The sequence below is a fragment of the Carettochelys insculpta genome, chromosome 2 (assembly GCF_033958435.1).
Source record: "Carettochelys insculpta isolate YL-2023 chromosome 2, ASM3395843v1, whole genome shotgun sequence".
Classification (NCBI taxonomy): domain Eukaryota; kingdom Metazoa; phylum Chordata; order Testudines; family Carettochelyidae; genus Carettochelys; species Carettochelys insculpta.
The window spans coordinates 99027869-99040594 of NC_134138.1; the positions used below are offsets into that span (position 1 = coordinate 99027869).

At 40.7% G+C, this 12726-nt stretch overlaps 1 protein-coding gene across 2 annotated transcripts in view; it reads right to left on the bottom strand.

The window, feature by feature from the left end:
* Positions 1-12726, bottom strand: part of AFG3L2 (AFG3 like matrix AAA peptidase subunit 2) — a 40161-nt gene that overhangs the window by 12639 nt on the left and 14796 nt on the right. For both annotated transcript variants that reach the window (XM_074987479.1, XM_074987478.1), the window contains 8 exons: positions 10848-10969; positions 9678-9830; positions 7675-7749; positions 5703-5827; positions 3057-3330; positions 2290-2427; positions 1368-1521; positions 160-267 (listed from right to left, as the gene is read on the bottom strand). In XM_074987479.1, coding sequence (XP_074843580.1) covers positions 160-267; positions 1368-1521; positions 2290-2427; positions 3057-3330; positions 5703-5827; positions 7675-7749; positions 9678-9830; positions 10848-10969 — 1149 coding nt within the window. The remainder of the gene's footprint in view (positions 1-159; positions 268-1367; positions 1522-2289; positions 2428-3056; positions 3331-5702; positions 5828-7674; positions 7750-9677; positions 9831-10847; positions 10970-12726) is intronic.

Consider the following 12726-nt stretch of genomic DNA (forward strand, 5'->3'; position numbering starts at 1 on the left):
TAAGACATAACAAACACCAGTCTTTATATATTGAAATTGTTTAAGAGCTACTCCTGCAAACACTTAGGCATAGGAATAGTTCCAATGACATGGGAATATTTATGCACCCAAGTGTTTGTAGGAACACACTCAACTAGACTAAGATGCAGGTAATCTTACCAATGTAGATCTGCCTATCAAAGCGCCCTGGCCTCATTAATGCAGGATCTAAGATATCCGGTCTATTGGTGCCTGCTAAAATCACTACATTTGTGGTAGTGTTAAATCCTGTCCAAAAAAAACCAAAAACACACAACATGAAGAAGGCAAACATTACCTCATATCACATAACCATTCATTAATGAATAAAAAACAACTAATGCAGCAGAAAGTAATTCAGATTGTTTCAGTTTACAAGCTACTGAACTCTTTGGCTTGCAAAGGTGCAGTGCATTAGAAAGAAGCACTTTTAAAACTTAACCACTATAAAGTAATCCACTCAAGCTCTAAAGTGATATTGCAAATACCTCTGCCTTGGGTAAGGCACTGTATTAAGATATCACTGTAAGGGAGTGAGAGGCAGGCCTGGCAGGGCAGGAGCTAAACAGAACTTGTTTGCCCAACTAGCCCCACCCCGTTTCACCTGCAGCCACTGTCAGGACCGGAGGCAGGATAAAAGGAGGGAATCTAGCCCAGCAAAGAGGCAGGTGCTAGCTCTGACACCCACAGGGCCTGAGCTAGAGATGCCCTGGGGTCAGCTGCTGGAAGACAATCTCCGAAACCTCCCCCAGGCGCAAAGGAGCACAATCCCAGGAACACACTCCCCACCTAAGGAGGGAAAACCAGACTCTCCGGGCCATGTCCCAAACTGAAGTTACAGCCTTTAGTGAGTGGACACCTAGGTACTGTGGGGAACTAGCCACTAGGCCACTCTGCCCTCTTACAATAGTTTATCTTACATATGACAGTGAATGTAGTTCTAATGAAACCATGGAATTAATAACGACTACAGATGAACTCATCTTGAGCAAAAAACTTTTTTACCCAAATCTTCCAAGGAAATAAACCTCAACTGCAGAATCCCTGCTCTTCCATTTCCTAAATACATTTAAACGAAGACCTCAACATGTGCCAAACCAAATGCACTTTAAGTTAAATAAATGGTGAAAAGCAAGTCATTATATTCATTTTACTTATAGTTAACCGAGATTTTGGCTAAGATTTATAGATGGGATCAGATAATACAGTATTCCATTCTCTTCCCTCTGCATCCACACTTAAATTATATTTTTGTCCTTGATCAATATTAATTTATCTCATTTCATTACAAAATGACATATGCCTGTGCTCTTATTCTTACAATGCAGTACTGGAAACTAAATACTTACCATCCATTTCCACTAGAAGTTGGTTGAGTGTGTTCTCTTGTTCACTTTGCCCTCCAAAGTTGCCCCGTCCTCTCTTCCTTCCTACTGCGTCTATTTCATCAATGAAGAGAATGCAAGGGGCATTTTTACGAGCCAGAGCAAATAAATCACGGACCTCAACAAGAGAATACAATACCTCAATTATTTTCCATCATCTAGTCACATACAGAGCCACCATCAGTGTCACATAAAAGTCGATTATATGATTCCAGCTAACCTGACTGTTAAATGTTCAAAACAAGAGCTTGTATTCTAAATGGCAACAAATGGTAGAGTACAATGATGCCATAATACTTCAAGACTAAAAGGTACTACATGCAATAGCAGGAGATTTTATAAATTTGTCTTTCATACTTTCTTGGACTGCACAGATTGTTTCAGGAATATGTACCAGACCAGAGAGTTACATTTTTAAAGAAAAAACAAGCAACTGATTATTATACAGATTGAACCTCTCTAGTCCAGCACTCTCAGGACCTGACCAATGCTGGACGAGAGAATTTGCTGGACCACAGAAGGTCATATTGTCTAGCAGCCTTACCAACACTGTCACTGCTTAATGGGTTCTTAGAAGACATTTAGGGGGTAAATTACAGCTAAGTAACAGCACAGAACATCAAGAGCCACAGCTGGTGGGTGGCTGGAAACAAACTTTATGGAACCATCGAAAACTTGGCCACACCCATGACAAGTGGCTAGCTAGATAACTAAAATCATGCTAGGTTATGGATGTCGCTGGACAAGAGAGTTCCGGATTAGAGAGGTTCAACCTGTGGCAGCCTGTATGACTAATTTAAGGTATATCAAACTTTTGGCCTACCAACCTTGACAGTGTCTTTTTAACAACTGACGCTGCAACAACAGAGCAAGGCCAAAGACTTACTCTAGCTGGACCCACGCCGACAAACATCTCTAAGAACTCAGAGCCATTGACGGTAATGAAAGGAACATTAGCTTCTCCAGCCGTAGCTTTTGCTAGAAGTGTTTTTCCAGTGCCAGGAGGACCTGTTAGAATAGCCCCCTGCAAAAAGGGAGCATAATTAGCTTCTTTCCAAAAAATATGTTATAATGTTTTATCACAACATCTTCTCCAGTTAACGTTATGGTAACTAACAAGTCCAATACAAGAGGTCTAGAACAGGGTGAAAAATTAAAGTTTAGGAGACTGCGGACCTTACTCTGATCTCATTTAAACTCACTGGAATGATGCTGGTTTAACACCAATATAGGAGAGATCAAAATCAGGCACCATATTGCCATTTGTTTTAAAAAGAGAAGCAAAAAGTCAATTCAAAGCATTTTGGCCAAAATTTTGAAAAAAATATGAACTTCAGTATGGCAGGCATAAGATGGGATCTGAGTGAAAAAACAGGCATCTTTACAACAATGGATTATATAACACAGTTTGCAAATGCTCTCTGGTTTTCCCTAATTCTGGCTAATGAATCGCTTGGGACAGTGACTTAATATTGGCTTTTCTTCAGATTCTCTGTCAGAAACAAGAGTTAGAGAGCATCATTTACTTTAAGGTTACTGCTCTGATTCAAAATTACCTACAGAATAGCTTAGTAGTTTAAATAATTTAAAATGAGGAGAGGAAGAAAATTCACAACATGTTATATCTCCCTCATTGTCTGAGCTATTCCTTACCTTTGGGATTTTTGCTCCTAGATCCTGATATTGCTTTGGGTTTTTCAGAAAGTTAACAAACTCCATTATTTCTAATTTGGCCTCTTCACAGCCAGCTACATCTTTGAACTTTACATCTATTTCATCCTTTAGGACCTTGGCTGTGGTTTCACCTACGCTGAAGAGTCCACCCATTCCTCGCCCTGTTCGACCCATGCCAGTGGGCCCTCTTCTTAATGTGTACAGTAAGAAGCCAACTATGAGGACTGTGGGCAGCATGCTCAGAAGAAATGAGCTGAGAAGAGAGGGGAAAAATAATCACACAATAGAACTGAGTCACCATATATATTAGAAGCTATACAAAATAATTTCCATTATAGATCTTGGAGGTTATGCAGTGTTTATGAGCCAGTGAACTGCAGATTAAGTTAAAGGCAGGGATGTTACAAATATTTTTCAAGTTGCAGACAAGGCGTAACAGGGTTAAGCAGAAATATGGGAACAGACACTAAACTAGAGAAACCACAAAGATTCTACAAAATTTCCTTTTCATGATCACAGTTGCAAAGAATTAACACTTAAAGATGTAGGTTGAAATGTATTTCAATTAAAGCCCTTTAAAAAAAAAAAAAAAGAACTGTCAATGAACAGGATTTACTACACATCTGAGCAGTGACAACCGATAAAAACTGGAAAGTGAAGTAATCTACTTATCCTTGGAACAAGCACAATGGGAAATAACAGTATGCTCAATATTTTAATCAGAAGATCACCCAGGAGACAAGCAGATTAACTTCCACGCCTACTAATGAGACTGCTAGTTATGTTCTAAGACGACAGCCCCAATTTCTATGCTGGAACTTCTCTTACAGGCACTGTTTTCCCCTTTTAAAAAAACAAAATACAAAACAAACACATTTTCTCTAATGCTGCTTTTTGCTACGCTGTTTTTTCACTGTTTACTCCTTCTTTCTTCCTTCCTCATTTATTCAGTCCCAGCAGATTGCTTCCGAGTACCCATGCTCACTGTAACCTGATACACTCTTTCAACCATTGTTCCTCATTCTGTTCCACCCTGGTCCCCTGCAAACTAGTTACCTCAGGTACTTAAGACATCCGCATTTCCACAGTGTCTCAGCAATCTTTAATGTATTTATCTTCAAAATATTCCTGGGAATTACTATTATTTCAATTTCAAAAATGACGACGGGGCAGAGACATACAAGCCTTGTTTTAACTACTAAGAGAAGTATACTTTGACCTCAGGGTAACTAATACAAGTGAGCTATACCCACTGAAAATATAGTTAAGACAATGCACTTCAGTTTTACTGTGGGCATCTCTACACTTGCCCCCAACTTCGAAGGGGGCATGGTAATCGGGGGCATGGGAGATTGCTAATGAACTGCTGCAGCGAATACTTCTGTAAATAAGCATGCTAGCACTTCGAAGTTGCTGTGGGGGAAAATTACTAATGAAGTGCTGCATATTCATTGCAGCACTTCATTAGTAATCTCCGGTGGCCCTGATTACCATGCCTCCTTCGAAGCTGGGGGCGAGTGTAGACCCAGCCTGTGAGATTACTTAGGCAAAATCAACCTCACACCAGGTACTGTGCTGACCTGGTGGTAAATCAAATGCATGGTCTTCACCAAGTTTTTACTTGGGAACAGCTCACGCACTAGTTACCCCAAGTCAAAAATCTGAGTATTTTAACAAAGATAACAAGGCTTAAGAGATGTGGCTCAAAAATCACATAGGCAATTTGTGAGGAATTAGGGAACTGAAGCCAGGTTCAAGTCCAGGATAAACAATGAACCATCCTTCCTAAAGGTTGAACCTTTCTAATCCAGAACACTCTAGTTCAGCAACATCCATAACCTAGCATGATATTAGTTAGCAAGATAGCCACTTATCATGGGTGTGACCAAGTTTCCCATGGTCCCATAAAGTTTGTTTCCAGCCACCAGTCCTGGCTCTCAGTGTTCTGTTCTGTTATTTAGCTGTAATTTACTCCTAAATATCTTCTAAGAACCCAGTAAGCAGTGAAAGTATTGGTAGGGCAGCTAGACAATATGACCTACTGTGGTCCAGCAAATTCTCTTGTCCAGAATTAGTCAGGTGCTGAGGGTGCTGCACGAGAAATTCAACCTGTGCTACCATAGAAAAAACATTAACACTATGCCCCACTACTAGTACAGAGAAGAAAAATATGCATACATGGACAGTGGCAACAGGGACAGAAAGACAGTGAAAGAACATGCAAAGAGGCAGCAGCCAAGAGACCAGAACAGGTTCATTTCTCCTCAAAGAATCAAGAAAACCCTGGCAGTAGCATACTTTATAGGCTGTAATTCCTGACAAGACAAACTACTTTCACACAGATCAACAGCAGTAAACCTAAACTGAGTTTAGGCTGCAGATGCACAGAAACAGACGCATGTTATCTAATGAGAAGCTAAGCTTGGGAAAGGTTACATGAGATGAAAATTTTAATAAAGATTAAGTTATTATATGTACAACATATTGAACTCAAAAGTCAAAGCAGAATGAGTGTTTTGTGATACTGCCATCTAGCGTGCCATGATATGCATACAGGACAACGCCATAAGTCTACCGGGAAAGAAAATGTTTGTCAATGTGTCTATTGTTTAAACAGTTTCTTACCCATCACTTTCTGCTGAGTAGACTACAGGTAATCTGTTCTCCCCCTCTATTCCCAACTCTTGCTGTGCAGTTTCCAGATTCCGTTCAAAAGTGTCCACGCTACCAATATTAAACCAGACATACTGCTGTAAAGAACAAAATTATGATCAACACAAGATGAATAACTTGTTTCAACCTCTTCACAATCCATCAAAAGATAAAAAAAATGAAAATCAGTGGCCTAAAGGACTGATTCACCTTTTCTGAACTGAAATATTTAATTTACAAAACCGTAATTTATATTTACTACAGACAGAATGGGTTTAGATTTAGCGGGTACATTTATGGAAACTTGTATATCACCCAGATTTTTACTGGAGGACCATTACTTTGGCTTGACTTTGATCTCTTCTCATAGAAGTCATATGCCAGGATTTTCATGCACTTTACACAGGCTAAAGTTCTGATTTTTTCCGCCACTTTTCACATGAGTGTCTGAATTAAATGAGCACAATAGAACAGACATTAAAATTTTCAAAGGTAAATCTATGGCTCCATATGCAGACAAGAGAGTGAGAGCCCACCTAATACACAGTTGGCCACTTATCTTAGTAAAGACTATTTTACTTGAAGAGAAAGGAGACTCGTCACTCTTAGGATGTATAAGAAGTTTTCTGCATACATTTTGTGAAATTAGGTTATAAAATTTGGCTTGCTGTGGCACCTCAACTATTCATTTTTACCTTGGTGCTTAATAGTTAGGGCACTATTCTTGTTAAAAACACCACAGTGAGATTTGAAACAATGTGGAGCCTAAAATAAAATGTTGTTTTTATTTTAAGAAACATGTTTGCCTGATTTGTCTTGTTCACCATGACTAGCCCTGAAAACCTACTGCTACTTCATAAAATTGTGACCTTAACCATTAGGGTTGAGAAACCAAGGCTAGTCATGGTTTATAGGTTAAAGAGTACATGTACAAACAAATATCAGCAGTAAATCACATTATGTCCACTGATGAAATAACTGTTGCGTATTTTATTTTACCCTGGAGGAACTTCTAGACATTGATTCAGCAAGAGTTGATCGTCTAGAAAAGAAGCCCCATGAGTACAGTCTAAAAATAAGTGAAACATATAGGTTGTGTCTACACTTGCCCCCAGCTTTGAAGGGGGCATGTTAATGAGGGCGATGGGAGATCGGTAATGAAGTGCTGTGGTGAATACGCAGAACTTCATTAGTCTAACTCTCCCCCATGGCAACTTCAAAGTACTGCATGCATGTAGCTGCGGGCACTTTAAAGTGCCTGAACTACTTCGAAGTGCCCGCGGTACGTACAAGCTGGCACTTCGAAGTCTGACACTTCAAAGTTGTCGCAGAGGAGAATTAGCCTAATGCAGTGCTGCATATTCACCGCAGCACTTCATTAGTAATCTCCCATCACCCTCATTAACATGCCTCCATCAAAGTTGGGGGCAGGTATAGACAAGCCCATAATGTCTTAAAAACATGGACTAATGCTTTATAGATATGGCCAGTGGTAAAGTCATGAAGCATACTTAACACTAAGCATGCTTAAAATGAATCAGTTGTGAACTGGTGCCATCACCCGAACATTTTAATAGTTATCAACACCCCGCTCTAAATTTTCTTTGTGCTGTCTGGGCCACAAACTCCACCGAACACTACATTTTAGTCTTTGGGCAAACTTCATTAAAAAAATCTTATTGCAATGGCTACCCTGCAGGGGAAAAGGAGAACGGAGTGTCATGGTGGAGGGAGCAGGGGAATAATGGTTAAAGGGGAGTGGAGCATGTCTTGGTGGATGTTGCACTAGTTTGCATTTTACAAAATGTCAAAAGGAGATTTCACACACTAGAGAGAACGTGAATAGGCAGACCACATTTTCTGCAGCAATAATTTTGTATTTGAAGTGAAGATAAGTCTGCTGCCTTCTGGAATACACTTATCCACAGTCAAAAATAAAATTTACCCCTTCCATTGGAGACTTTCCTGGGGTAAAGACCACTCTGACAAAGCGCTTGTTCACTACTTCTAGTCTGTCCACCTGCAAGAAGGAATACACATTTCTAGAATGCACTATAAATCATTTTACAGAAACATTTTAAAATGCAGCTGGTATGACAGGGTGCAATTCCGTATCTACCTTTTGAAGTACAGAAGCAGCAAAGTCAAGTCTGAGATTAGCCTCAACTATACAGTGCAGTCGAGGTTTTTGATAGAGTGGCCATTTCAACAACATTAAATCACTTCGGTTATATTCACGCTACATTCTTTTCAGTGTCATTGCTGTGCCATTGCAGGTGTGCTGCTGTAGCAGCTTCACCAGAAGCACTCTAAGCCAATAGGAGAGAGCTCTGCTGCAGACATAACACTGTCTACACTGTCACTTAGGTCAGCACAATTTATGCTGCTCAGGGGTGTGGACTATTCAAACCCCTGAGCAAGGTCAGTTGTACCAAACTGAACTGTAATGTAAACATTGACTTATTGTCAGCATTTTACCATGTCCCAAAAACTCTAATTCCAAAAGATAAATAGGAGTTTAAAAAATGTACTGAGCTGCTTCTGATTTATGCAAGAGAAAGAAGTTTCACATTTAAGAAGTTGTGCTCTCCTACCCCTCTAATTCACAACTCAAAACAGCTTTGTTTGAAAGTCTCAAACTGGACATATTCACATTCTTTTATTTGAAAAACGCCTGCATGTTTACGCTAGCTGAATGTCGGACTTTCCTTTTGCAGAAGCCCAAGAGACTTATCTTGGGCTGGTCCAACAAAACTTGTAAAATGCTTTTCTGAAATGAGGGCTCTGCTTTGATTCAGTACTCCTTTCTATTGAATTAAGACCATCTGATTGGTAGACTTGGCAGGATTCAATTAACATCAGACATTAGTAAATGTCAGTTTCATCTGACACTGAAATTGATTAAAAATATCCATCACTAGCAGTTTGGGTAAATGCAGACTCCCAACACATCCTGCGCCATCAGGTGTCACAATCCAGTGGCAATGCAGCAAGTACCCTGCAGCCCCCGTGTCGCGGATATGCATTCTCACTTGTCAATTGGGAGCATGGGAGCTGCTCCAGGCAGTAGCAATCCAGCAACAGGGATGATCCTCCTGCAGCCTGCACCTCATTCTTCCTTTGCCTCACTAGGATTGTAGCTTTCCTTGTATCTCATCCCTGCAGCTATCAGTTGTCTCTAGCCCAGTGAAAAAAGTCCTCTGCAACATTGCTTTCACCGTCCTATTAACACAGGGCTAGACTACACTACTCCAGTAAATTGATCTAAGTTATGGTACTTCAGTTATGTGAATAACATAACTGAAGCCGATGTGGGCAGCTCCACTTACTGCAGTAGCCACACTGTTGTCTCCAGTCAACTTCCCTTGCACTTCTCAGGAAGATGGAATACACAAGTCAATGGAAGAGGTCTCTACCATCAATTTAGCATGTCTTTGGCAGACCTACTAAAATTGACATTGCTTCATTGATTGCAACAGTGCCAATACAGCATTTCAGAAATGGCCTCAGCCACCAATCAGGAATTGTCCCTAGGCAGGAACTCTTCAGCAGCACAGTGCCCTTCCCTGCAGCTATAGGCATTTCCTCTTCCTTGAACTCTTGCCCATGGGTCTCTGCTCATCAGGACAGGACTGCAGCCTCTGCTATACTTTATGCAGGTGTGTCAACTACCTAGAGAGCCTCTTGCAGCACCACTGTCAGCACTAAACTAATCACAGCGATAGTCACTCTTTAACTTCCTGGAACTGCAAGTCTTAAAGTCATTACCACTGCGCCAAACAGCTATCAATCGTCAAACTTACGAAATAATAAAAGTCAAATTCTGTCAAGCCTATTTATTAGTTACCTTTGTTAGTATATTTGAGTATTTTTGGGAAGAAGGTATGCTAATGCTGTTGCCCAACCTAGCTGTCTCTTATTTTACAATTCCCCATATCTACTACTCACCGTTCCTTTAGAAAGGTAATTATTGACAAAGTCCTTCCAAGTAATTTCTCTCCCAGAGTTTCTGAAGAAAAAGTAATACGTAACAGCAGCCCAGAAAATAGAACTGGTCATGAAGTAAAACCGGAACTCTTTATCATCCCATGGAAAGTCGCCCTAGGACACCAAAAGAAGGAAAAAAAATATTTTTTGTCTCTCTAGTGCAGGGAGCGCAAAGTAAATGAACAGACATCCGAGATGTATTTTCTGTGTGTTCATAAGGTAAAACAAGTAGTGCATCAAGCCAAACTGAGCTGTTTGCCGAGATGTTGTACTTTTTATATTCAAAAGACAAGCCTGTCACATGTTCACAGTATTGCTTTTTATAAAACAATCTTACATGTGCTTTTTAAAACAATAAGGCAAGTGCTACACTCGCTGCTACTGCCAGCAGCTTGATGCAAATGAGCAATCTCAAAAATGCAAAATGGATGCTTATTTGCATATTCACAGCAGAAAACAAGCAGTGGCTGAGTGTAGCATTAGCCTAAGAGAACAGAGTCAGCTTGAAAGCTAACCTATTAAAGAGTACTTAGATATTACTCCCATCGCAAGGCCTCCTGACAACTTCTGTGGTTTTACAATCACATTTGTACCCCCACCTGCCCTTTTTTTTTTTTTTTTTAAATATACACATAGATGATGGAAAGAGAAACAAAAAAGGGTAAACTGATCAATCTATGCAGGGGAAAAAAGCTGTAACTATACACCAAGTGTGGTCAGACAGAATAAAGAAACTGAAAACAGAAATATTGTTCCTACCCTTAGTTACTGTATTTCTTGGTGTTATGTTTAATGGTATCAAAAATTCCAGAAAAGCCATGTTTATGGCCACTGTATTTCTAAGGCCAAAATTATTGGTGTTACCTATCCTCATTAAATGTACCAAACATTATGAAAAGTATTATCAGTTTGATCTATTGATTCAAACAGTGTTTCAGAACAAGGACAGAAAAAAAAGTGTCCCTGACAATAAAAAGTTTTAAAGACCAGTGATATGCCCTTAAAGGTTTACTATAAATACAATAAGTACTTCTTGCAAAGATTCAAAATTATATTCTGCCATTGGTTCTCCACATCGTATTTATACAAGTTAAGCCAGTGTCACAAAACAATGTATTTTAGACTAAACACCTTCTGTAATCTGGCCCACCATGAAGTGTCTTCCTTCTTGCCACCTCTTTTTCCACCACCACCTGCTCCTCCTCCACCACTGCTACTCCCAGGAGGTCGCTGGACATCAGTCTGCTTCGCTTCTACAAAAATAGGATTAAATAATGAGACAAACACATTGACAACATTTTCAAGTGCTACAGAAATCTCAGACTAACAGGAATTTTCTGTCTATGTTATATTTCAATAAAAGCTCTCCTGAAGAACAAAACTAACACTAAATGCCCGCAAGTTCACAAATGCCAAGCATCTCAGAAATCAAAGTATAACCTATTAGAAGAATCACATTCTCTTTGTTTTCCCCTCAAAAAGAAAAAGTCCTTAATCAACAGATGGCCACATCACATGACAATAAGCAAAGCAGAGCACCACTATGTGATTTCCACTACTCTAAGCAGCTAAGAATTAATTAAGCAATTCCCTAGATTTGGTCCCTTCAGAACATGGAGGTTGCGTACCTCTGTCCCCATTTTGCAAATAAATGGATGACTCTTCCAGGGTTGTCAGTTTGTTACTATTACCAGCATTAAGTATCATTGGACAAAAATGGCCTTTGACAACTACACCTATAGGTAACTGTTTACTTCTTTCAGTGTTCAGAAGTGGCTTAAAAATAGAATCTGGAGTGTGGTTTGATACCCTAGCTATAAGATAAGGCAAAAGGATATGGGGATAAGAGTTCATGCTCTGCAAAATATGGCTCTAACTAGTTATCACCCTCCTCACAAAGGCTTTGTAGAATTACTGCCCATCTTCAATCACTGCTATGGCTGATGGTTTCCCCATCTCATAGCCTACACATACACCTGATGAAAGGACTACGCCACTGACACTGCCAGCTTCTCTTTCAAGTGATAGCCTTCACATGGTCACTGCTAGGGCCCCATCCTCTCAACAGTGATTCTGTGGTTACTTCCTGGATAAGGAACAGATGTTTCCACTTGCTCTAGAAAAGGCTCAAAGATCTACATATGTATATCACATGACTATGTACATTAAAAGGGCACTGAACAATGAATCCTAGAATACCAGGCTGGGAGGAGTATAAGAGGAAACAAAAAAATAACACCATAGCTTATATGTCATATGGAACTGAAAAGGTTTTAATGTAACCTGCAGTTTCAGAACCAATGTAGAGAAGTCTTTTTCAACCTGTATTCAATCAGCTGGTACTCTCAAACAACCAGCACTGCCATAAGTTGCTTTCCTGGCACCTAGGCTGGGGGACTGCTGAGCACCTGTGCGGAATGTGGTGGGATGGGTGGTTGGAGCACAAGGAGCCACCCACTGCACCCATGCATGGCAGCATGGCTGTGTTTTGCTGAGCTGTGGCAGGACCTGCCCCGTCCCCTCCGCCCCACATGGCGGCACAGTCGGGTCCTGAGCCACTGGGGGCTGCTGAGCTGCGGCAAGACCTGCCTGCCCCCACCTTCCCTGCATGGCAGCACAGCCAGGTCCTGAACCGCTGGGAGCTACTGAGCCCCAGCAGGGAGTGCAGCAGGACAGGTGGCTGGGGCCACCCCCACCGATAACCTCTGGTGCGCACAGCAATAAGGCCTGCGTCTGAGTTACTGAGCCCCAGCAGGGAGTGCAGAGCAGGCTGTGCGGGCACTCTGGAGACCAGGCTGTGGAGGACTTTGGGGAGGGGAGCACTCGTGTAGTGCATCCCCACTGTCAGAACTGGTGGCAAGGGATCCATCTCTATCAACCATAATATTTTCATACTTGGCAACCTCCCAGTCCTAGGGCTGCCAGATATGAAAGAGTTTACTGTATTATGAATATATCAGTCATATAGTAACAGAATTAATAAGTAGCTTAAAACTAAGTTTGAATTGGG